At 43.7% G+C, this 27,361-nt stretch overlaps 1 protein-coding gene across 2 annotated transcripts in view; it reads right to left on the reverse strand.

Moving 5' to 3' along the window:
- Positions 1 to 1,284: 1,284 nt before the first annotated feature.
- NCAM2 (neural cell adhesion molecule 2) overlaps positions 1,285 to 27,361 on the reverse strand; it is a 478,060-nt gene continuing 451,983 nt past the window's right edge. For both annotated transcript variants that reach the window (XM_040423215.1, XM_040423216.1), the window contains exon 17: positions 1,285 to 1,606. In XM_040423215.1, coding sequence (XP_040279149.1) covers positions 1,495 to 1,606 — 112 coding nt within the window. In that variant the 3' untranslated portion in view covers positions 1,285 to 1,494. The remainder of the gene's footprint in view (positions 1,607 to 27,361) is intronic.

The raw sequence follows: 27,361 nt of genomic DNA on the forward strand, positions 1-27,361 counted from the left end.
GTTCAAATCAAAACCCATTAGACTTTATTAGTGATATGGGGGTTGGGTCCTGAGAATAGTTTCCTCTGGATTAATAGGTCATGAAAATTACAGTCCATGAAAAAACCCATTTCAGTCTATAACAGATCCGTATCTCATATACAGCACATAAGGCCTCCAATTTATTAATGTAATTGCTCTCATTGTTCTCATTTCTGTACTCATGAACTGAATGGATTGACCAGGATTAGGAAAAAAAAAGAAAAACTTATTTTTTTTAAATAAAAAATCAATGCAACTCGTAATTGGGTTGAGTTTGGCATTTCAGCTCTTGAATCACTTGAATAAAGCCAGATGTGGCAAGCATTAAAAGTTCTTCCCTTTTCATGTAAATACCAGACCATAGACAAGAGTAATGCTGTTTTGGGGTAAAAAAAAAACTGATCCCCCCCCCCCCCCGATTTTGGACAACCCATATACTTGGTCAATTTTGCTTGCCTGGACATATACAGTATGTTATAAAAGAATTATAAGGGGGTGGCAAACATCTCGGATGACACTTTTCTGCACTTGATAACCAAAGGAAACACAGAAGAAAATCATGGTGCATCTTTACTACAGATGAGTGAATCAATTCTTTAGAATCAAAATGTCGACCAGAATTTTTTCCAAAATTCAGTTTTGTCAGAATCCAAATTTCATGAGGACAATTAGGCTGAATTTTCATGAGAGAGAGAGAGAGAGGAGAGAGATTTTGTCAGGCAATAGAAATACTTTCAATTTGTCTAGAATCGGTTTTGGACCCAAAACTAATTTTAACCAATTGACATCAAAATAACTATGGTCAACATTACATTTCACAGCAGCAGTTTACATAGTTTATATAGAAAAATAAAACTTTGAAGAATCTTTTAACTCTTTTAAGAAACAAAAAGAACCATCTTAAAAATAAAAAAAAAAGATATAATTCACCTATACATTAATTTCAAAGGATAATATCTAAAGTGTTATCTTCTACTTTGGTCAAGGTCACAATCACCAGTCCCTACAGATAAGACCAGCACAGTACGCCTCATTACATATCAGATACATTTTCCTGGTCTAGCTTCTACCTAATGAACAACCTGTACCGTTCACTGGCCTTAAGCCTTATTTAAACGAACCATACATAAGATAGAAGTATGCATTATATATTAGCCTAGCGGATTTGCCAACCACAGGACGCCTTTTTAACAACGAAAAAGGAAATATTTTTATAAATAGTACACTTTATTTTATAATAAATTAAAGTAATTTTTGCAGTCATTGTCAACTTTATACATTTATACTGTTATCAGTCAGACAAATACTAAATTAATTAACAAAACCTTAAAGTACAGTAGATGTGAGTTGTTCAGGTATGGACACGTACTGACAATCGAAAGCTAATATTAGCCAATAATTGTCTGCAGCAGAGTGCTGACATTGGGTGTGTATCACCATCTCCCTCTTTGAGTGATAATGGGCTGTGTCATGCTACGCTTTACTGTCAGTTTCTTTTGTCTGGATGATGTCATTCGATATTTTGATTTCAATCGTTTCGGCGCTCAGAGCTTCTTTGCCGTTTTCCTCCTTTAGTAGTAATTTCCTGCAAGAAATGATACATATACATCAGTGATCTAACGGTAAAAGAATATTATATCAATGACATGTAATCAAAAAATGTATAATGTTTGTTACAATATATTCTATTTCAGCTGTAAGGATAGGCTTACATACTGTAGCATGTTGGGTGGATACCAGAAACATTTCCAAAGTAGACATCTAAAAAATTAGCAATTTACTGTATATGTCCCAAAACTTTTCATCAAATAGACAGAGGCTCAGAATGGTCCACAGAAGAGCAGGTGAATTCCCTGGTTGGGCTCCTTAGGGCCCCTTTCCTGACACCCCTACTCTATATACTGATATTCAGTGTACAGACAGCGATCATACAAAAAACTTTTATTTTATATTATATGTTTATTATTATAGATGCATCAGGTGGCTGAGATTACTTTTCAGCACAGAGACTAGGGACCAGATTTACTAATGTGTCTGTGCCAAAAATCTGTCTAAAAATGTGGCACAATGTAATGCATTCAGGGTTTCTACACTTTTTTCCAACATGCTTGACAAAGGGCGGAGCTCAGTAGGAAGGGATTGGAGCCTAAGGCTACATGCACATGACAGTAAAAAGAAGGAAGTGAAAAAAAGGTTAAATATGTTCGTTTGCATGTAGCCTTAGATGCACCATGGTGCAATTGTGGCATAAAAATCAGTCTCAAAGTAAACCAACCAATAGTTGGTATAGAGTCAGTGAAAGGCCTGTTTTACACTGCCGTTAAGTAGTTCTCTGCCGCAACAGCCTGCTAGAGCTCTCTGGATCTGACATTGCTGGATGTTACCGGAATGCACACCAGACCCCATTATATGCATTTTTTGTGCAGTCGAATCCCAGGTAGTGGCTGGATCTCCACCAGACCCCACTATAGTCAATAGGTCCGTCAGGCTTTCCGGTAACATCTGGAAAAGCCAGACTAGGTGAGCTCTAGCAGGCTGGTCTCTGACGGATAGCCTGCCATAAATATTTAGCAATGGAAAACAGACGAAAAGTGTGTATTCCTGCACCAGATTTACCAACTAACCTGAGCCCCTGCGATAAATTTGCTGCAGGTCTAGACAGCCTATCTAAACTTACGCAATCTTTTCATTTACTAAACCTGGGCCAAGTTCTCCAGAACATACTGTAACAGTTTAAGACACAGGCTCGGCAGCAGGCTACAACTGAAAATAAATGTGTGTTGGTGTAGTTTTAGGGAATTGCAAAAAGGGGACAAGTGATATTTGCATCTAGTTGTACGGAAGAACCTAGATTTAATTTACTGGTGGGCCCTAGGCACCCCAGTCTAAAAAAAGTTGATGCATGACAAAATAGTGTCCTTTTTACATAAGATTAGACAGGACAAGTCAGCATAGTCATGTTCCACTTATACAGAAGTGTCCTTACCTTTCTGCAAATTTCAACAAGGACTCCCGAATTTTCAAGATACAAATTCAGTACATTATCGTACAGTAAATTATCAGTACAGACTGCAACTCACACAAACAGACACACATAGCATAAACAACTCCTGAGAGAGTATCACAAAAACACAATTTTAAAGTTTGTCATCTTACGTCACTTATGTCTATAAAAATGTATTCAGAGGTGCAGCTCTCTTAATAAACTTGTTGCATCCTGTGGTTAACCTAAAGTTTAGGAGCAGCCTTGCCTGGGGCCAACTTGCATCCAGTGTTCGCAGGATGTTCCAGGTTGTTTAGTTGTTGTTGTTCTATCTTTGCTGCAGCAGGTGTTTGTTGTTCTGGTGTATTGTTTTACCTGGTGCTTACCTGCCGTTCAGTTGCTGCTCTATCTATCTTTCTTCCATCTGTTACTAGGCCACTGGAGACTCCGGTTCATCTGTGTTCTTGAGGAACCGGTTGTCTCTTATTTCTGACTCCTATGCAAGGGACTGTTAGGATCAGCAGTATCTAGGTTCCAGTGTATGAGCCCTCCCACCTTTAGGGGGCGCTCATACGGTCAGGAGATCCGGGTAAGGATTAGGGCGGCTGTAGGAGGTGACCTGCGCCTTTCCCCTGTGTCCTGGCTTAGTATCAGCCCGTATAATACGGTGGGGAGTTTCCCCCACTGCCCACCGTGACAGTATGTTCAACTAAGGCTCCTCTGCCTCTGGGCGCCTTCAGAAGAGGGCTCAGCATGTGATGCCTTCCGTTTTCTGGCGTGCACGCTTCTCCTCCGGAAGGAAGGTGAAAGGCGAGATGCTGTTAACAGTGCGGTTCTCTGTAACAGTGGTTGCAGTAGGTGTGAACTGTCACTTGTGTTTGTGTCTCCCCTCGTCCATGTCTCAGTGGTTCTGTTGCTTGTTTTGTGTGCTGGCTGCATTCCTTGTTGTGCTGGCTGTGGTGTATGCTGGTTTGGGGATGCATGCTGGCAGCGACCTGGTGTGAACCGTGTCTGAGGTGGACGCAGCATTCAGTGCGGTCTCTCCGAGCTGTTTGTTTGCTGGCTCGCCGGTTCCTTGTTGGTGATTCTGGCGTGCTGGCGGCAGTCTTGGAGAGACTTCCTTGCACTGATACTAATTCTGCTACTTTTTTTCTCCCCCCCCCCCATTGTTTGTTGTGCCCCACTAGCTTCCCCTTTCTGTTTGGGGGGCTTAGGGGGGTGGGAGTGTCACGGCATTTGGTGTGCGCCCGTGACACTGTTGCCACACTTGTAGTTGCCTTTGGCAACGTGTTGCTGTTATAGCATGCAGGGGCAGTGTCACGGGCTTTGTTGTGTGTGCCATGACATGATTGCCACGCAGGCTGTTGCCTGCGGCAACGTGTTGCTTTTTATGCTTGTGTGTGCACTTCCCCTTTAAGTTGTTTCCTCCTTCTGTCTGGTGGTAGTGGGGTTAATCTCTTCCGTGGTGTGAAACTGGGTGTGGTCTCTAGGCTTTATTTATCCTTGTGTTTTGAGCCTGAGATCTAGTTTTGTCTCCAGCTTTGGTGTGTGTGTTGGAGTGTTGATGTTCCTGGATTCCATCTGTCCAGTCTTAGTCCCCACCATATTATACGGGCTGATACTAAGCCAGGACACAGGGAAAAGGCGCAGGTCACCTCCTACAGCAGCCCTAATCCTTACCCTGATCTCCTGACCGTATGAGCGCCCCCTAAATGTGGGAGGGCTCATACACTGGAACCTGGATACTGCTGACCCTAACGGTCCCTTGCATAGGGGGCAGGAATAGGAGACAACCGTTTCCTCAAGGACATAGATGAACCAGAGTCTCCAGTGTCCTAGTATCAGCTCTGTGGAGGGTATGGCTACATGTAAATGCAACTTTCTCCTCCACTGAAAAGCAGGCGATTGCCAGGAAGGAATGCTTCCTTTCCGACAATCGCTTGCTACATCAGGCCATATAAAGGGGCCTTAAGAACTAAGAGACTAAATACTAAGTATCAAAGAAGATCTAGATAACAAACCTGTGGATGCTAAGCATAGGAAACAAGATTTCCAGCCACCTGATGAACCAACTTGAGATCCTTTATTAAAGTAGTCTATTAAAATCCAGGCATGACATCACAAAGTACACATATTATATGACATACCACCTGATACATTTCGGGTGATAACACAACCCCTTAGTCATAGCCAGTTGGTGCTACTGCTGCTTATATAGAAACAAGGAGGGATGGAGTTATTACACCAAAGGTGTCACCTGTGAGATTAACACTAGCTAGTCACAAAGGTAGTGAATGCTAAGACACTGGAAACCTGAGACACAGCACTAACCACTAAAAGCAAAGGAATGTTGTATGACCATAGAATCAACAATGGTCCACCCTTCATGTAATGAAGACCTAAAATGTGGTCATACAGATATAACAATCTTTAATTTGACCCTGATAAAGTGTTAAATATAGAAATGAGCAAATCAAAGTTGACGAAGTGGTATTCGATCCAAATTTCAGAAAAAAATTGATTGGCCCCGAAGCCGAATTTCCTCACGCTTCGTGGTAACGAATCACATTTTTTCCTAAAATGTCTGCTGCACCTGTTAGGACATGGAGCAAAGAACTCTGGGAACGAGGAATCACCCACAATGCCATGCATGCAGCCAATCAGAAGCCAGCCCCTGTGATGTTACAGCCCTATATATAGCCTGAGCCATCTTGGATTTTGCCATTTTTCTGTGTACTTAGCGCAGGGAGAGACGTCAGCAAGCACTAGGGGCAGTACAAGGAAAAAACAATTCACAAGTTCAGGTAAAGATTATTCAAGGTGTAGGGAAAGGATAGGGAGGAATCATCTACACTATAAAAGGAGAACAGGGTGCAATAGGAGAGTGTATAGCCTGGGTAATAGGAGCGATTCTATAACATTTTGCTGCACTAATTGGGAATCCAAATTCATTAATCAGAAACAAAATATATATGTCATAATTGCCGTTCAGCTGTGAAGTTACATTGTACTACAGCCATTTACGTGGTGTATTAAAAGGAGATATACAGTCAGGTCCATAAATATTGGGACATCAACACAATTTTACAATGTTTGGCTCTATACACCATCACAATGGATTTGAAATGAAACAAACAAGATGTGCTTTAACTGCAGACTGTCAGCTTTAATTTGAGGATATTTACATCCAAATCAGGTGAACAGTGTAGGAATTACAACAGTTTGCATATGTGCCTCCCACTTGTTAAGGGACCAAAAGTAATGGGACAATTGGCTTCTCAGCTGTTCCATGGCCAGGTGTGTGTTATTCCCTCATTATCCCAATTACAATGACCAGATAAAAGGTCCACAGTTCATTTCAAGTGTGCTATTTGCATTTGGAATCTGTTGCTGTCAACTCTCAAGATGAGATCCAAAGAGCTGTCACTATCAGTGAAGCAAGCAATCATTAGGCTGAAAAAACAAAACAAACCCATCACAGAGATAGCAAAAACATTAGGCGTGGCCAAAACAACAGTTTGGAACATTCTTAAAAAGAAGGAATGCACCGGTGAGCTCAGCAACACCAAAAGACCCGGAAGACCACAGAAAACAACTGTGGTGGATGACCAAAGAATTCTTTCCCTGGTGAAGAAAACACCCTTCACAACAGTTGGCTAGGTCAAGAACACTCTCCAGGAGGTAGGTGTATGTGTGTCAAAGTCAATAATCAAGAAAAGACTTCACCAGTGTGAATACAGAGGGTTCACCACAAGATGTAAACCATTGGTGAGCCGCAAAAACAGGAAGGCCAGATTAGAGTTTGTCAAACGACATCTAAAAAAGCCTTCACAGTTCTGGAACAACATCCTATGGACAGATGAGACCAAGATCAACTTGTAGCAGAGTGATGGGAAGAGAAGAGTATGGAGAAGGAAAGGAACTGCTCATGATCGTAAGAATGCCACCTCATCAGTGAAGCATGGTGGTGGTAGTGTCATGGCGTGGGCATGTATGGCTGCCAATGGAACTGCTTCTCTTGTATTTATGTATGATGTGACTGCTGACAAAAGCAGCAGGATGAATTCTGAAGTGTTTCTGGCAATATTATCTACTCATATTCAGCCAAATGCTTTAGAACTCATTAGACGGCGCTTCACAGTGCAGATGGACAATGATCCAAAGGATACTGCAAAAGCAACCAAAGAGTTTTTTTTAAGAGAAAGAAGTGGAATGTTATGCAATGGCCAAATCAATCTCCTGACCTGAATCCGATTGAGTATGCATTTCTCTTGCTAAAGACAAAACTGAAGGGAAAATGCCCCAAGAACAAACAGAAACTAAAGACAGTTGCAGTAGAGGCCTGGCAGAGCATCACCAGGGATGAAACCCAGCGTTTGGTGATGTCTATGCGTTCCAGACTTCAGGCTGTAATTGAATGCAAAGGATTTGCAACCAAGTATTAGAAAGTGAAAGTTTGATTTATGATTATTATTCTGTCCCATTACTTTTGGTCCCTTAACAAGTTGGAGGCACATATGCAAACTGTTGTAATTCCTACACCTTTCACCTGATTTGGATGTAAATACCTCAAATTAAAGCTGATAATCTGCAGTTAAAGCACATCTTGTTCGTTTCATTTTATATCCATTGTGGTTGTGTATAGAGCCAAAAATGTTAGAACTGTGTCAATGTCCCAATATTTATGGACCTGACTGTACATATGTTCCATTAGCTGTTCTGCAGTGAATTGCTATTGTTATATTTCTTTTTTTGGGGTGTAGTAATAGGAAAAAGAATACGTCTTAAAGGGGTTCTGGGTTAAGAGCTGAACTCGGACATACCCTTATTGTCACCCAGGCAGCCCCCCTGAGGCTAGCATCGGAGCATCTCATGCTCCGATGTGCTCCCTTGCCCTGCGCTAAATCGACCAGGGCAATGACTCTTTTGTTTTCAATAACACACTGCCCGGCGGAAACTTCCGCCCAGCAGTGTGTTCGGTGACGTCACCGGCTCTGATGGGCGGGCTTTAGCGCTGCCATAGCCGTTTTACTGGCTAGGGCAGCGCTAAATCCCGCCTATCAGTGTCGGTGACGTCACCGGGCTTCCTGGCAGCCCCATGGAGAGCCCCGGTGCGTCAACGGATCTCCAAAAAATGCCTTTGCCCTGTGCAATTTAGCGCAGGGCAAAGGAGAGCATCGGAGCATGAACTGCTCCAATGTTCAAGTCAGGGGGGCTGCCGGGGTGAAAATGGAGGTTCAGCTCTGAATCCGGACAACCCCTTTAAATGCTGTTCTGCGGTGAATTGTTATTGTTATTTTTTTTTTGGGGGGGGGATTTATTAATCAGAAAAAATATTCACTCACCTAAAGAATTATTAGGAACACCATACTAATACGGTGTTGGACCGTCTTTAGCCTTCAGAACTGCATTGATTCAACAAGGTGCTGATAGCATTCTTTAGAAATGTTGGCCCATATTGATAGGATAGCATCTTGCAGTTGATGGAGATTTGAGGGATGCACATCCAGGGCACAAAGCTCCCGTTCCACCACATCCCAAAGATGCTCTATTGGGTTGAGATCTGGGAGCCATTTTAGTACAGTGATCTCATTGTCATGTTCAAGAAACCAATTTGAAATGATTCGAGCTTTGTGACATGGTGCATTATCCTGCTGAAAGTAGCCATCAGAGGATGGATACATGTTCTCATTCTGTTTACGCCAAATTCGGACTCTACCATTTGAATGTCTCAACAGAAATCGAGACTCATCAGACCAGGCAACATTTTTCCAGTCTTCAACAGTCCAATTTTGGTGAGCTCGTGCAAAGCGTAGCCTCTTATTCCTATTTGTAGTGGAGATGAGTGGTACCCGGTGGGGTCTTCTGCTGTTGTAGCCCATCCGCCTCAAGGTTGTGCGTGTTGTGGCTTCACAAATGCTTTGCTGCATACCTCGGTTATAACGAGTGGTTATTTCAGTCAACGTTGCTCTTCTATCAGCTTGAATCAGTCGGCCCATTCTCCTCTGACCTCTAGGATCCACAAGGCATTTTTGCCCACAGGACTGCCGCATACTGGATGTTTTTCCCTTTTCACACCATTCTTTGTAAACCCTAGAAATGGTTGTGCGTGAAAATCCCAGTAACTGAGCAGATTGTGAAATACTCAGACCGGCCCGTCTGGCACCAACAGCCATGCCGCGCTCAAAATTGCTTAAATCACCTTTCTTTCCCATTCTGACATTCAGTTTGGAGTTCAGGAGATTGTCTTGACCAGGACCACACCCCTAAATGCATTGAAGCAACTGCCATGTGATTGGTTGACTAGATAATTGCATTAATGAGAAATAGAACAGGTGTTCCTAATAATTCTTTAGGTGAGTGTATATATGTCTTAATTGCAGTTCTGCAGTGAAGTTACATTGTACTACAGCCTTTTTTGGGGGGAATTATTTTAATTGTAATTGAATTATTTTATTATACAGTATTTCACAGACAGATAGGATACAGGCAGTGGCCAAAATGTTTCTGTCGCAGGCAGCAGAAGAAGTGGGGGGTGGGGTGGCAGCAGGAGTCATAGAGAGAGGTCTGAACTCCCAGTGTCATCTAGCGGTCGTGTCTTGACCAGCAACCTAGCGGTGCTTGAAAGGTTGACTTCATCGCAAGTGACATCAGACACCACCAGCCAAGAGTCGGTAGGTTCCTCTGACACGGCGCTTAGTTGTGGTGTGGCTGGGCAGGAACCACATTTACCCATTGTTGTATGCAGTGGAGATGGAGGCAGTGAGTCCATCTGAGTCACTTGCGCAAATGGCCCAATACATGCTCACTTGCTTGCGTAGTGACAGCCTAATTGTCACCATTCAGTAGTGATGATTACTGGCTCTCCACCATGTTAGACCCTCGCTACCGGTCCTAAATGGGGGCCTTTTTTACACTCACTGAGAGGGAGGACAAACTGAACTACTATCGAGACATCCTATGTAGTCAGTTGGCTGCTGCCTACATGCACCATCGCCCATCCTCTCGCAGGCCTCACCGGGAAGGCCCTCTGCACTCACGTTCCACTGCCATAGTTACTGGGGGGGGGGAAAGGTGGCAGAAGCAGTACCAGCTCCATCAGCAGCAACTTAAGTCTAGATTCGCTGATGTGCAGTTTTCTTCACCCGCCTACTGAAGAAACTGCTCACCAGCAGCAGCAGCGGCTAGACATAGAGACATAGAGAAGAACCTGAACCAGCAGGTTGTGGCATACTTGGACAGCACCCTGCCACCCCACATAGAAGATCCCCATGGCTACTGGGCAGCTAAACTCGATTTGTGGCCGCATCTGGCCGAGTTTCCCCTGGACAAGCTTTCCTGCCTGGCCAGCAGTGCAGCATCAGAGTGTTTACTGCAGCGGGGTCCATAGTTACTCCAAGGAGAACTCTCCTGTATACCCAAAATGTGGAGAAACTGACCTTTGTGAAAATTAATCAGGCGTGGATCAGCCAGGATTTTCAAACAACAGTGCCTGATGCATTAGACTAGATCATCCATGGTGCCATACCTACACTTTGACAAAAGAGACCTGTTTCTTCTGGCTACCTGCTTCAGCTACTATTCTGATGCTGCCACCCGCCTGATGCCACAACTGCTGCCAGGTGCTCCTACAGCCAGGGCCGTCTTTAACGAGGGGCAAAATGGCCAGCTTCCCTGGCCCAGTTGCTATTGGGGGGCCCAAGGCAGCTCCCTCTTGAGCCCCGCTGGCCAGTGGGGTAGTGTGGGGGGGGACAGGGGGGCTGTTGCCCCGAGTGCAAAATTCCAGGGGGCGCTAGCAGGGCTGCACCGCCAATTAGGCAAAGTGAGGCGATGGCCCCAGGCGGCTTGGCCCTGGTGACAAGTGGGGGGCGGCGGCAGGGCAGAGCGAGATGGGCGCTTCCATTGTGGAAGCGCTCATCTCCATAGTCATCTGTATCGCCGTCCTCAGGTCAGCAATACAGATAGATGTGGTGCGGCGGGGTAGGGGACGGAGAGGCGTCTCCCTTCCCCGTTCCTCTGATAGGCTGCAGGCACTAGACCTGCAGCCTATCAGAGGCCGGTGCAGGCGGCGCAATGACATAATTGTGCCGCCTGAGCCGTACAGCGCAGGGCACAGGCCAGAAGAGGTCTGCCTCGCATCGCTGCCAGCCAGATGTAGGTAAGTATAAGGCTGGTTTCACACGGGCGTTGCGGGAAAATGTGTGAGTGCATTGCGGGAACACGCACAATTTTTCCGCGCGAGTGCAAAACATTGTAATGCGCTTTGCACTCGCGTGAGAAAAATCGTGCATGTTTGGTACCCAAACCCGAACTTCTTCACAGAAGTTCGGGCTTGGGATCGGTGTTCTGTAGATTGTATTATTTTCCCTTATAACATGGTTATAAGTGAAAATAATAGCATTCTGAATACAGAATGCATAGTAAAATAGGGCTGGAGGGGTTAAAAAAAATAAAAAATAATTTAACTCACCTTACTCCACTTGATTGCGCAGCCCGGCATCTCCTTCTGTCTCCTTCTTTGCTGATTGTAGGAACAGGACCTGTGGTGACGTCACTCCGGTCATCACATGATCCATCACATGATCTATCACCATGGTAAAAGATCATGTGATGAATCATGTGATGACCGGAGTGACGTCACTACAGGTCCTGTTCCTGGACACAGGTAAGATGAGGACAGAAGGAGATGTCGGCCTGCGCTATCAAGTGGATTAAGGTGAGTTAAATATTTTTTAATTTTTTTTAACCCCTCCAGCGCTATTGTACTATGCATTCTGTATTCAGAATGCTATTATTTTCCCTTATAAACATGTTATAAGATAAGGGGAAATAATAATGATCGGGTCTCCATCCCGATGGTCTCCTAGCAACCGTGCGTGAAAATCGCACGCCGCATCCGCACTTGCTTGCGGATGCTTGCGATTTTCACGCAACCCCATTCACTTCTATGGGGCCTGCTTTGCGTGAAAAACGCAGAATATAGAGCATGCTGCGATTTTCACGCAACGCACAAGTGATGCGTGAAAATTACCGCTCATGTGAACAGCCCCATAGAAATGAATGGGTCGGGATTCAGTGCGGGTGCAATGTGTTCAACTCACGCATCGCATCCGCGCGGAATACTCGCCCATGTGAAAGGGGCCTAAGTGTTTATTTTTTTATATGGTACTACTTACTGGCACATGATTGGGGGGCACCTATGGGGGCACTTGTTACTGGCATATGATTGGGGGGCATCTATGGGGCATTTGTTACTGGCACATGATTGGGGGCATCTATGGGGCAATTGCTATTGGTACATGATTGGGGGGCATCTATGTGGGTACTTGTTACTGGCACATGTTTGGGGGCATGTATGGGGGTACTTATTACTGGCATATTATTAAGGGGCATCTATGGGTCAATTTTACTGGCACATGATTAGAGGCATCTATGTGGGCACTTGTTACTGGCACATGATTGGGGGCATCTATGGGGGCACTTGTTACTGGCACATTATTGGGGGGAATCTATGGGGGCACATCTTACTAACACATTATTGGGGGCACTGTGGGGGCATCTATGGGGGCACTTCTTACTGGCACATTATTGGGTGGCACTATGGGGGCATCTATGTAGGCTCTACTAATGCCACAAAGAAGGGGTATTTTTTATGGGGGAATTGGGGGAGAGGAACACTATGGGGGCTTCTACTGAGGCCACAAAGAAGGGGTATTTTATATGGTGGGCTCTGTATAGGGGAGTTTTATAGTGGGGCACATTATGGTGGGTACTATGGGGAAGGGAAGAGAAGAGTACTATAGGCTCATCTATGGGGGGCACTAAGAAGGGGTATTTTATATTTGCAAATTATGAGGGAAACACAGAGGGCATCTACTGGGGCACTATATATGGGGCATTTTATACTGGTACATTATGGGGGGCACTAGGAGGAAGGGGGGAGAGGAGCACTATGGGGGCATTTACTGGGGGCACTATATAGGGGTATTTTACACTGGCACATTATGGGGGCAATATGGGGACATTAGCTCAACTGGGGGCATTAAAAGTGGGTATTTTTTACACTGGCACATTATAAGGAGAATAATTACTACTGGGGGTCATTATGATGGGCTTTATTACTACTGGGGGTCTATGGGAACATTATTACTAGTATGGGCACTATGGGAGCATTATAACTTATAGGGCACGGTGGGGACATGTTGGGGGCACTGTAGGAGCACTATTACCACCATGTGTGCTCTAGCAGAGAATTATTGCTATTGGTGGGACTTTTGGGAGCACCTTGGCACAGTATCAGCTTACCACAATTATTTTTGGGGGATGTTATGTTTACACTATTAGTGTCAGGGGCACTATTTGCTTGGCACAGTTATTTTAGGGCACTGTGTGTCAATAATTATTGAAGGGCAATATCTGCATGAAACTACTATTATTAGGGGGTTTATCTGTTTCTGCAGTATAGTATTGGGGAGCACAGCAGCACAGTATTGGGGGTGGTAGGATGATTTGTTTGTCCAGAAGATGGGAGGATGATGGAAAAGAAGTACAGTAAGATTTTGTTTGTCAAACTGCAGAGACGAGAAATGGCTGAAAAATAGTGTTCTGGTCTGAAGGTCTGAAAAGAGAAGATGAGGAAAGAGAACATCTACATCAAAGAGACATCACTGGATATAATAAGTATGCAGCGCTGTATTACCCTGTATGTAGGGGTGGATGGGGGGTTAGTTGTACAGTACTATCTGCACATTGTAAAAAAAAAAAAAAAGTTTTATTTTTTAGAATAATGATACAGACATTTTATTTGATACTTTTGTGCTAATTCTTTTTCCCCCCTCTATATTAAGGGATACTATAGTCACCAGAACCACAACAGCTAAATGTAGTAGTTCTGGTGTCTATATCATGTCTCTGCAAGCATTTTAATGCAAACACTGCCTTTTATATTACTGCCAAGGAACACCTCTAGTGGCCACTCATCATTATTAAAGTTTACTACTCTACGAGGTGTGTGGAATTTTTTTTGTGTGTGTGTGTGTTGTGGTGGAGGGCGTGATTGCATACTAGGGTGTGGGAAGGCAGGATCCAAAGGGCCCAAGTAAATTCTTGCCCAGGGTCCAATCAATATTGAAGATGGCCCTGCCTACAGCCACCCACCATTTTCAGCTGGTACTGGTATTGCCCTCCACCTCCCCACTGTGTCACTAGTCTACTCTGTGGTCTCCTCATGATGCTTCCACCTCACCACTATGTCACTAGGCCACTCTGTGGTCTCCTCATGCTGAGGCCACCTCACCACTCTGTGGTCTCCTCATATTGCTGCCACAACACCACTCTGTGGACTGATAGGTGTGGACGATGTCCATATGCTCTGGACATGTAGAGAGATAAAAGACTTTTGGTGGACGGTAAAGGATAGAATAGAGAAATATCATGGGTTTAGAGTCCCAGTGGAGTTGGAAACTTGTATTTTTGGAGTTATGGAAGGGATAGAGAACCTAAATCAACGGGAAATAGCAGTTAAACTTTTGTTTTTTGCTAGGAAATGTATCATCAGACATTGGGGTAGTAGTGTGTTACTTACGGTCAAGGAGTGGGAGAACCTTGTGAGAACCTCTATAATTAGAGAAGAGTTCCACTTAGTATCGATAAAGAAAAAACTAAGATTTTCTAGGTTGTGGCAGAAATGGTTGAAAGGTTCAGGGGATTGAGAGCGGCGAGATGTCCGGGGGGGTGGGGGGGATGCGGGGAGGGGCGTTGGGTAACGGAGGAGGAAAAACCCTCTTCTTTTTCTTTTTTTTTTTTTTCCTTCGGGGGAGCAACAGGCATTGGGGGGTAAATAGGGTGGGTAATTGATATATACAGATTTTTATAAAGGTATAATGTAAGTTATTAATGACAAATATGCTATTATACTAATTGTATTAGTACTGGATAATAGTAATATTATTGATAACTGTAATAAAAAAAAAATTAAATACTAATAAAGATAATAAAAAAAATAAAAAATAAAGAGTCCAGGGACTGGAAGATGGTGAAAGTGGAGGCAGCAAGGAGAACCAGAGCGGCATGGAGCAGGTAAGTATGAATCTTCTGTCTCAGGGGGCATGCTGAGGGCATTTGCTTCAAACTCAATATTGCTCATTTTAACTTTATAAATATCATTGACAGATATAAAAAAATATATTAGGTTTCATGTCTATGTTATGGTTCTCCACAGTTACTGAACAACGTAAAACTCATTTTCTGTCCATTTTCCAAATTTGCTGGCTTATTTAGAGTCTGTAGACTTCTGTGCACAGCTTATAGGCAACAGAGAAGTCAACTCGATTCTCCATGAACCCCAACCCAAACCAGTTTATAAACCCCGACACAAACCAGTTTTTGAGCCCTTTATTTAAAGGGGTTGTCTCACTTCAGTAAATTACAATTATCATGTATAGAAAGTTAACCACTTAAGGACCACAGGTTTATACCCCCCTAGTGACCAGGCCCTTTTTTACAAATCGGCACTCCACAACTTTAGCGGTTTATTGCTCGGTCATGCAACTTACCACCCAAATGAATTTTACCTCCTTTTCTTCTCATTAATAGAGCTTTTATTTGGTGGTATTTCATTGCTGCTGATATTTTTACTTTTTTTGTTATTAATCGAAATTTACCAATTTTTTTGCAAAAAAATGTCATTTTTCACTTTCAGTTGTAAAATTTTGCAAAAAAAACGACATCCATATATAAATTTTTCTCTAAATTTATTGTTCTACATGTCTTTGATAAAAAAAAAATGTTTGGGTAAAAAAAAAAAATGTTTTGGGTAAAAGCTATAGCGTTTACAAACTATGGTACAAAAATGTGAATTTTCGCTTTTTGAAGCAGCTCTGACTTTCTGAGCACCTGTCATGTTTCCTGAGGTTCTACAATGCCCAGACAGTACAAACACCCCACAAATGACCCCATTTCGGAAAGTAGACACCCTAAGGTATTCGCTGATGGGCATAGTGAGTTCATAGAACTTTTTATTTTTTGTCACAAGTTAGCGGAAAATGATGATTTTTTTTTTTCTTACAAAGTCTCATATTCCACTAACTTGTGACAAAAAATAAAATCTTCCATGAACTCACTATGCCCATCACGAAATACCTTGGGGTGTCTTCTTTCCAAAATGGGGTCACTTGTGGGGTAGTTATACTGCCCTGGCATTCTAGGGGCCCTTATGTGTGGTAAGTAGTTTGAAATCAAAATCTGTAAAAAATGGCCGGTGAAATCCTAAAGGTGCTCTTTGGAATGTGGGCCCCTTTGCCCACCTAGGCTGCAAAAAAGTGTCACACATCTGGTATCGCCGTACTCAGGAGAAGTTGGGCAATGTGTTTTGGGGTGTCTTTTTACATATACCCATGCTGGGTGAGAATAATATCTCGGCAAAAGACAACTTTTCCCATTTTTTTATACAAAGTTGGCATTTGACCAAGATATTTATCTCACCCAGCATGGGTATATGTAAAATGACACCCCAAAACACATTCTCCAACTTCTTCTGAGTACGGCGATACCACATGTGTGACACTTTTTTGCAGCCTAGGTGGGCAAAGGGGCCCACATTCCAAAGAGCACCTTTAGGATTTCACCGGCCATTTTTTACAGATTTTGATTTCAAACTACTTTGCACGCATTTGGGCCCCTAAAATGCCAGGGCAGTATAACTACCCCACAAGTAACCCCATTTTGGAAAGAAGACACTCCAAGGTATTCCGTGAGGGGCATGGCGAGTTCCTAGAATTTTTTTATTTTTTGTCACAAGTTAGCGGTAAATGATGATTTTTTTTTTATTTTTTTTTTCTTACAAAGTCTCATATTCCCCTAACTTGTGACAAAAAATAAAAACTTCCATGAACTCACTATGCCCATCAGGAAATACCTGGGGGTGTCTTCTTTCCAAAATGGGGTCACTTGTGGGGTAGTTATACTGCCCTGGCATTTTAGGGGCCCAAATGCGTGAGAAGTAGTTTGAAATCAAAATCTGTAAAAAATGGCCGGTGAAATCCGAAAGGTGCTCTTTGGAATGTGGGCCCCTTTGCCCACCTAGACTGCAAAAAAGTGTCACACATGTGGTATTTCCGTACTCGGGAGAAGTTGGGCAATGTGTTTTGGGGTGTCATTTTACATATACCCATGCTGGGTGTGATAAATATCTCGGCAAAAGACAACTTTTCCCATTTTCAACTTTTCCCATTTTTTTATACAAAGTTGGCATTTGACCGATATATTTCTCTCACCCAGCATGGGTATATGTAAAATGACACCCCAAAACACATTCCCCAACTTCTCCTGAGTACGGCGATACCAGATGTGTGACACTTTTTTGCAGCCTAGGTGGGCAAAGGGGCCCACATTCCTTTTAGGAGGGCATTTTTAGACATTTGGATCCCAGACTTCTTCTCACGCTTTAGGGCCCCTAAAATGCCAGGGCAGTATAAATACCCCACATGTGACCCCATTTTGGAAAGAAGACACCCCAAGGTATTCAATGAGGGGCATGGCGAGTTCATAGAATTTTTTTTTTTTTGCCACAAGTTAGCGGAAATTGGTTTTTTTGTTTTTTTTCTCACAAAGTCTCCCTTTCCGCTAACTTGGGACAAAAATTTCAATCTTTCATGGACTCAATATGCCCCTCACGGAATACCTTGGGGTGTCTACTTTCCGAAATAGGGTCACATGTGGGGTATTTATACTGCCCTGGCATTTTAGGGGCCCTAAAGCGTGAGAAGAAGTCTGGAATATAAATGTCTAAAAAATTTTACGCATTTGGATTCCGTGAGGGGTATGGTGAGTTCATGTGAGATTTTATTTTTTGACACAAGTTAGTGGAATATGAGACTTTGTAAGAAAAAAAAATAAAAGAAAAAATTTCCGCTAACTTGGGCCAAAAAAATGTCTGAATGGAGCCTTACAGGGGGGTGATCAATGACAGGGGGGTGATCAGGGAGTCTATATGGGGTGATCACTCCCCTGTCATTGATCACCCCCCTGTAAGGCTCCATTCAGACGTCCGTATGTTTTTTACGGATCCACGGATACATGGATCGGATCCGCAAAACACATACGGACATCTGAATGGAGCCTTACAGGGGGGTGATCAATGACAGGGGGGTGATCAATGACAGGGGGGTGATCAGGGAGTCTATATGGGGTGATCACCCCCCTGTCATTGATCACCCCCCCTGTAAGGCTCCATTCAGACGTCCGTATGTTTTTTACGGATCCACGGATACATGGATCGGATCCGCAAAACACATACGGACATCTGAATGGAGCCTTACAGGAGGGGGATCAATGATGGGGGGGTGATCAATGACAGGGGGGTGATCAATGACAGGGGGGTGATCAGGGAGTCTATATGGGGTGATCACCACCCCTGTCATTGATCACCCCCCTGTAAGGCTCCATTCAGATGTCCGTATGTGTTTTGCGGATCCGATCCATGTATCAGTGGATCCGTAAAAATCATACGGACGTCTGAATGGAGCCTTACAGGGGGGTTATCAATGACAGGGGGGTGATCAATGACAGGGGGGTGATCAGGGAGTCTATATGGGGTGATCACCCCCGTCATTGATCACCCCCCTGTAAGGCTCCATTCAGACGTCCGTATGTGTTTTGCGGATCCGATCCATGTATCAGTGGAACCGTAAAAATCATACGGACGTCTGAATGGAGCCTTACGAGGGGGTGATCAATGACAGGGGGGTGATTAATGACAGGGGGGTGATCAGGGAGTCTATATGGGGTGATCACCCACGTCATTGATCACCCCCCTGTAAGGCTCCATTCAGACGTCCGTATGTGTTTTGCGGATCCGATCCATATATCAGTGGATCCGTAAAAATCATATGGACGTCTGAATGGAGCCTTACAAGGGGGTGATCAATGACAGGGGGGTGATCAATGACAGGGGAGTGATCAGGGAGTCTATATGGGGTGATCAGGGGTTAATAAGGGGTTAATAAGTGACAGGGTGGGGTGTAGTGTAGTGTGGTGCTTGGTGCTACATATTACTGAGCTACCTGTGTCCTCTGGTGGTCGATCCAAACAAAAGGGACCACCAGAGGACCAGGTAGCAGGTATATTAGACGCTGTTATCAAAACAGCGTCTAATATACCTGTTAGGGGTTAAAAAAATCGCATCTCCAGCCTGCCAGCGAATGATCGCCGCTGGCAGGCTGGAGATCCACTCTCTTACCTTCCGTTCCTGTGAACGCGCGCGCCTGTGTGCGCGCGTTCATAGGAAATCTCGGCTCACGCGAGATGACGCCAATCGGCGATAGCGTAGCCTGGGAGAGCCGCCGCAATGACGCCTTTCGGCGTTAGCGTAGCGGTAAGTGGTTAATACAAGGAATTTACTAATGTATTGTGATTCCCCATATTGCCTCCTTTGTTGGCTTGATTCATCTTTCCATCACATTATATACTGCTCGTTTCCAGGGGCAACATCCACCCTGCAATCCATCAGCGGTGGACATGCTTGCACAGTATAGGAAAAAGCACCAGCCTCTCTGGGACTATGGAGTGAACGTATGCACTCATGTGCCTCAACTCCTGTCACAGCCACCTCGGATCTGCACTGCAGCGATGGCTATAATAACCCCTGGAAACGAGCAGTGTATAATGTGAAAGAAAAATGAATGAAGCCAGCAAAGGCGGCAATATGGACAATCACAATACATTAGAAAGTGCCTTGTATTAACTTACTCTACACGATAAATGCCATTTGCTAAAATGAGACCACCTCTTCACCTCCCTACACTCCCATTGTTTCTATCTCTATTGTCTCTAGTAATGCTTGTTTCACTGGTAGTATTTCTGAGATCACTACCTTGGAGGTCCTGGACTTGAGACTCTCTATCCTAGTTCCCTAAAATCACTTTTAAGGACCTTCCAACTCCCACTGACTTTACAATTGGTACAAATGTGTACTATGACCTGCAGGTCATCCCCAGTCCCACCTCTCAATCTGTCTATCTGATCCACAATATGCCAAACCTGAGCACCAAGGAGACAATTCACTATTTGGCATTCACAATTTCAGTGTCAGGTGACAGTATCTGCCCACTTAAGAGGGTCCTCTAATATTAAAAGGGGATCTTGAACCTCATATAGCTGGGTAAAAGTTAGAAGAAGAGGGGTAGTAGAAAAATGTGCCTAGGAGGCTACTCTTGAGCTAGTACACCCTACTAAAATGGCTGTTTGGATGATATTAGGTATGCAAGCCCAGGGCCATCAACACTAGAGATGAGCGAATCAAAGCTGACAAATTGAAATTCATTTAGAAGTTCAGGAAAAATTTGATTTGCAACTAATGCGAATTTCCTCGTGCTTCGTGGTAACGAAAAGCATTTTTCCTAAAATGGCGGCTACACGTGTGAGGATTGAGGATATGGGCAAGGAACTCTGGGAAGGAGGGATCACCCACATAGACATGCCTGCATGCAGCCAATCAGCAGCCAGCCAGCCCTGTTATGTCACAGCCCTAGAGTCAGACATTGTCCAGCATTCAGAGTACAGGGACAGATGTGTGAAGGCGCTACGGACAGCAATTGGAAAAAGCTGATTGTGGAAAAAAAAGACAGAAAAAACGATATATAAGTGCAGAGAAAGGATAGGGAGGATTCCTTTTACAGCATCTTAGTGCAGGGAGAGATGTCAGAAGGCGCTAGGGACATTGATAGGAAAGCGATTTACAAGTGCAGAAAACGATTATTTGGGGATCCGAATAGCCATTAGACAGCTCTGTCATTCGTGTTATTTGGAATGCAAGTGTTATGTTGAAATGCCATTAGTGGCTTATATCTTAGTATTTTTAGTATCTTATATCAGTACTACAAGAAAAATATATACGCATTTCACTTCTGCAGTTATTTCTGGTGAAAGCGTGTAGGGACGTATTTCAGTAAAAAAAAATATATATATGCGCACTGCACGTTTTTTTTGGTCAAAGCGTATAGTAGTCTATTTCAGTCCAACAAGAAAAATATATTCTTAGTTCACTTCTGCAGTTATTTCTGTTGAAAAACGTATAGTGGCGTATTACAGTAAAAATAATATATATATATATATACGCACTGCACTGTTGCAGTTATTTCTTGTGAAAGCGTATAGTAGCCTATTTCAGTACAACAAGAAAAATATGTTCTCAGTGCATTTCAGCCATGATTTCCAACCACCAATTCATAATGCATCAGACTAGATCATCCATGGTGCCACACCAACACTGATAAAAGAGACAATTTTCTTCTGACTACCTGCCTCAGCTACTACTCTGATGCTGCCACCCGCCTGATGCCACCCATCTGATGCCAAGTGCTCCTTATTTCATCCACCTTCGTTAGCGGGTACTTGTATTGCCACCCACCATCCCACTCTGTCACCGGGTCACTTTATGGTCTCCTGATGCAGCTGCTGCTGCAATATCCACACTGTGTCACCTTGCTACTCTGTGGTCTCCTGATGCAGCTGCTGCTACTGCCATCTCCACAATATGTCACCTTGCCACTGTGTGGTATCCTCCTGCTGCCATATCCACATTATGTCACCTTGCCACTCTGTGGTCTGATGATGCTGCTGCTGCCATATCCACATTATGTCACCTTGCCACTCTGTGGTCTGATGATGCTGCTTCTACCATATCCACATTATGTCACCTTGCCACTCTGTGGTATCCTCCTGCTGCTACTGCTGTTGCCATATCCACATTATGTCACATTGCCACTCTGTGGTATGATGATGCTGCTGCTGCTGCCATCTCTAAACTATGTCACATTGCCACTCTGTGGTCTCCTGATGCTTCTGCTGCTACTGCCATCTCCACACTATGTCACCTTGCCATTGTGTGGTATCCTCCTTCTGCTGCTGCCATATCCACATTATGTCACCTTGCCACTCCGTGGTCTCCTGATGCTGCTGCTGCCGCCATCTCCACACTATGTCACCTTGCCACTCTGTGACATCCTCCTGCTGCTGCTGTCATCTCCACACTATGTCACCTTGCCACTCTGAGGAATCCTCCTGCTGCTGCTGCCATAGTCACATTATGTCACCTTGCCACTGTGTGGTATCCTTCTGCTGCCATATCCTCATTATCTCACCTTGCCACCCTGTTGTCTGATGATGCAGCTGCAATATCCACATTATGTCACCTTGCCACTCTGTGGTCTGATGATGCTGCTGCTGCTACTGCCATCTCCACACTATGTCACCTTGCCACTCGGAGGAATCCTCCTGCTGCTGCCATATTCACATTATGTCACCTTGCCACTGTGTGGTATCCTTCTGCTGCCATCTCCTCATTATGTCACCTTGCCACTCTGTGGTCTGATGATGCTGCTGCTGCCATATCCACATTATGTCACCTTGCCACTTTGTGTTATTCTCCTGCTGCTGCTGCCATATCCACATTAAGTCACCTTGCCACTCTGTGGTATCCTCCTGCTGCTACTGCTGTTGCCATATCCACATTATGTCACATTGCCACTCTGTGGTATGATGATGCTGCTGCTGCCGCCATCTCCAAACTATGTCACTTTGCCACTCTGTGGTCTCCTGATGCTTCTGCTGCTACTGCCATCTCCACACTATGTCACTTTGCCACTCTGTGGTCTCCTGATGCTGCTGCTACTGCGATCTCCACACTATGTCACTTTGCCACTCTGTGGTATCCTGCTGCTGCTGCCATCTCCACACTTTGTCACCTTGCCACTCTGGGATATCCTCCTTTTGCTGCTACTGTTGCCGCCACCTCCACACTCTGTGGACTTCTCATGCTGTTCCCACCATCCCCACTTCATGACTGGGCCACTATTTTGCCTTTCGGCCTGGCTGACATCATGATCTTTTTGACCTTTCTTCTGATCTGTCAGAAGGAAGGAAAAATGAGATGCACAATGGATCCTGTCTGTGCAACAGCTATAAGGCCTGAATGGTCCCATCAGACTTGGCTTTTGATTTGATAGCCAAAAGCAGGAGTGGGTACAAAACACAGAAGACATGCAAATATTCTATCATATCATCTCTGTTTTAGATCCACTCCTGTTTTTTTTAGCATTAGCAATACTGATGGATTATTGAGCAAATGCTGACCGAGTGAAGGCGTATGCTTCACAGACAGGATCCGTTTTTTGTGGGTTATTGTTGTGACGGATCAGAGGAAGGGCAAATGAATCAGAGACATCAACACAAACTTACTGCTGACACCCTCTCCACTCTGTCGGGGGCTCTACTTGTATAAGCGTTTAATAGAACAGGTTCTATAGACATCTATGTGTGATCAGCTGACGACGGTGTAAAAGGAGTGCGCTTCTTCTTGACTCTAACATTGACCTGTAAGGCTGAGTTTATACTTGAGTTATTTGGTCCGTTTTGGCCCCGTGACTGCCCTAATAAGTGAAGTGTGCAGTGATTCTAAGAGCGACACCTGTCATCTGCATGTCATAGGGACTCACAGTATTATTTCACTACCACAGCAGACTCCCTATGCGTGTTACTACAAGGCACAGTGTTCTACACCCCTATAAAGGCTCTCTGCAGCCAGGAAATAGCTGTTTTTTTAAACGTAATTCACGCAAATTTATTCGGATCGAAGCAAATTTTTCCGAAAAAATTTGGCGAACTGGCGAATAAACATTTTTGAAAAATTCGCTCATCGCTAATCAACACCACAGCAGGGCTTTGCTCCTGACTGCAGTAGGAAGGATTAGAGGTGAAGGGCAGAAGTCAGACAGATGCTGGTGGTAGGGAACTAATAGTAATGGCGGTGAACAGGCCCAGGCATCTTTCACTCATTCATCACTACTTTTCAAATCATAGACAAATGTATTACATACCATAATTTTATTTATTACTGGAATCATTTGGGGTTTTAACAACTATTTTCAATTCAGAGAGCAAGAGAGGAGAAGGGATTAACAAGAGCGGACTGAAACATCCTCCTGGCAGATGGAGATTCTTGATGAGCTGGTGCCCACCCACAGAAAGTAAAGAAACACAAGAGCTTCAGGTAAGTAAGAACCAAACCACTGGGAGTAGTGTTTTTTTCATTAAGATAGTTAAAGTAATGGTATGCAATACACGATATTTGTACGATAACCCCTTTAATTCACAGTGACCGATCTGCAGTACCAGACATAGCCTGAAAACAAGCATAGCACTGTTTCTGAGTGTAACATTGATCTCAGACAAGCAATGGCACATCTAGGTGTGAAACCAATGTTTAAAGGGGTGTCTCATCTGAACATTTATGGAATATTGATAAGATATGCCGATTAGTGTCTGATAGGTGCAAGTCCAACCTCAGGGATCAGGTCCTATCTGAAGAATGTGCGCACTTAGTAAATGAGGAAGATGTCCTCCCTATTCACTGCTATCAGGCCTCCAAAGCATAGCCAGTGCTCTTTTCTTGAGATAGCAGTAGGTCCAAGAGTTGGGATCCACACTTATCAGACATTGATGGCATATCCCATCAATGTACTATAAATTTCAAGATGGGACAATCCCACACCCACAAAAATGTTTATTCTCTGGCCCATTAGAAAGGTACATGATGTAAGTTGTAGTTAAGGTAATCTTCTTACCAGTGACTGTAATGGTGAGCTATAACTTCGCTTCTGATCCTCAGCTGTGTCATGTGACCAGCACTCTGCCTATCCAATTGACACAGGACAAAAAGTCAGTTACTTCTCCATTTTTTCCTATTAGAATGACATTGGGGCTCCCATAAGAAACTGCCTTCCTGGCCACACATAAGATGCTGTGTTGGTCACATGACACAGCTGAGGATTAGAAGGGAGGGGATAACTCACAAATACAGTCACCACAGTTCACATCATGTACATTTCTAACAGGTCATAGAATATAAATTTTTTGGGGAGAGCTACTTTAATTTCACATGAAAATATTATCTCTTAGCTACACCTATAAGAACAACACTCCAAGATTATCTGTCACAACATCTGCTTCATGTTAGCACCTACCCAGCAAAGGGAAAGGACAAACACGTAGTGTTCATTATGGGTTACAGAACAAGTTTGATGCTCTCACCACTTTTTATCAATTACACATCAGTTACACGGTTTTGTGCAAATGAGATTTAATGAAGCACTGGTTCCACATATGACAGCAAATTTCTGTAGCACTAAGACAGCTAAAGGCACTTTTAAATCTGCAAATATGTTGTATCTCACACACTCTTCAAACAACAATGATGATTTATTTACAGATGTAGCAAAAACTAAATATAGCAATGTAGCAGATTGGATTTTGTCATTTCGCTTGAATTGTCTTACTTAAAGAAGCTCTCTAGATTTATTTATTTTTAACACGTATTACTAACTCACCACCACTATTCTCGCAGTGTAATTTGTTACACCCTAGCTCAGTTGTATCCATACATTTTGAACCTTTTCATTATGAGAATCTGATCATGTAATCTTAAGTCTGACTGCTTGCTCTAGTGTGCAGTGTGGTGGGACTCTACTCCCTCTGACTCAAAGTCAGTCATGATATGAAATGTAGGATTCATTTGGAAAACCATATCTGAGGGGAGAAGGAATCAAGATGGCTGCCAGCCCACAATTTACATATTACATAAAACAGGCATACAAAAGACCCTCTACAATTCTGCACAATATAGACAAAAAAAATAAAAAAATCCTAGAGTGCTTCTTTAAAGAGGCCATCCATTCTCTGGATACTGGTGACCAGTCCTGAGGATAGGTCATCAGTAGAGATGAATGAATCAAAGCATCCAAAGTGGAATTCAATCAGAAAAATTTGATTCACAACAAATCAGAATTTCCTTGCACTTCGTGGTAACTAATCTTATTTTCCTAAAATGGTGGCTACACGTGTTAAAAAGTAAAAAGCCTGGGAATGCGATATGACCAATAATGCCGTGCAGCCAGCCAATCCACAGATCCATCCCCTGTGATATTAGAGCACTTTAAAATCCTCATCCCGCGCAATCTCCACCATTTCACGGTAAGCTGATCATAAGAACAGATGTGACAAGCACTATGGACAGTGTTTTAGAAAGCTTTTAATTGTAGAATATTGGATAGAGAGAGCAGGGACAGTGCAGGGACAGTGTAAGCAGACTGTAGGGAGAGTTTTTAGACACTGTAGGGAGCGCATAGGGAGACAACAGGGACAGTGTGGTGACAGTGCAGGCTCAGTGTAATTTCCCTGTACATCTTGTTCAACTGCTGCGCCATTCATTCTTAATCTGTTCTGTTATACACGGACTTACTGTGCATCAGTCTCATTGTCAACAGGCGGTTTAATATATAGGCGCGTCACCCAGTTCACCAACCCCTATAATGAGCTCCCTAATGCTGGGGGGTTTTAATTACCCCGCTCGTCGGCACCCACTTAACTCCTCATTAGGGTACAGCGAACCCGAACTGTAAAGTTCGGGTTCGTACCGAACTTTAGGATTTTTGGACCCCAGACTCGAACCCGAACATTTCCGTAAAAGTTCGGTTTCGGTGATCGGCGCTTTCTTGGCGCTTTTTGAAAGGCTGCACAGCAGCCAATCAACAAGCGTCATACTACTTGCCCCAAGAGGCCATCACAGCCATGCCTACTATTGGCATGGCTGTGATTGGCCAGAGCAGCATGTGACCCAGGCTCTATATAAGCTTAAGTCACATAGCGCTGCACGTCACTCTGCTGTTACAGGTGTAGGGAGAGGATGCTGCTGGACTTGTGATTTCAGGGAGAGAATAGGAGAGAATCTAACTTAGCAATCTACAGACAAATAGTTGTATGGGTGCAGGACACAATCGTTTTACCCTGCCCTGAGCTCATTGACCAAAAAATACAAACTTTTAGAATTCTGTTAGTAAGTTGGGTGGCGGCGGCCATTTTATGCATGCTCAGTGCACCAGCACTGCATCTGAGCTTTTGGGACATTGCAAATCACAATTTTTTGGGGGCAATCTACAACATCTGGATTAGTCAGTGTGCAATTTAAGCTAGAAATACACCCATCATTTTCTGGGTTTTGAAAAACACACATTTTTTTTCCAAAAACAGTATTTTCCAGATCTGCAAGTGTTAAATTCACGTTTAATATATACAGCTTTCATATTCTGTTAGCAAAAAAAGACTTTTTGGGCAATCTACAACATCTGGATTATATAAAAGAGTTTCACAGCAGCATGCCCGGTGTGACTTTTTATTTGGGGACCAAAAGTGCACACACCAAATACACGACGTTTCGGCTACGCAGTAGCCTTTCTCAAGTATACTGGTACAAAATTCAACACACATATAAATACTATAATAGGCCACCTGTGATAATATACAGCC

The sequence above is a fragment of the Bufo bufo genome, chromosome 3 (assembly GCF_905171765.1).
Source record: "Bufo bufo chromosome 3, aBufBuf1.1, whole genome shotgun sequence".
NCBI classification, from domain to species: domain Eukaryota; kingdom Metazoa; phylum Chordata; class Amphibia; order Anura; family Bufonidae; genus Bufo; species Bufo bufo.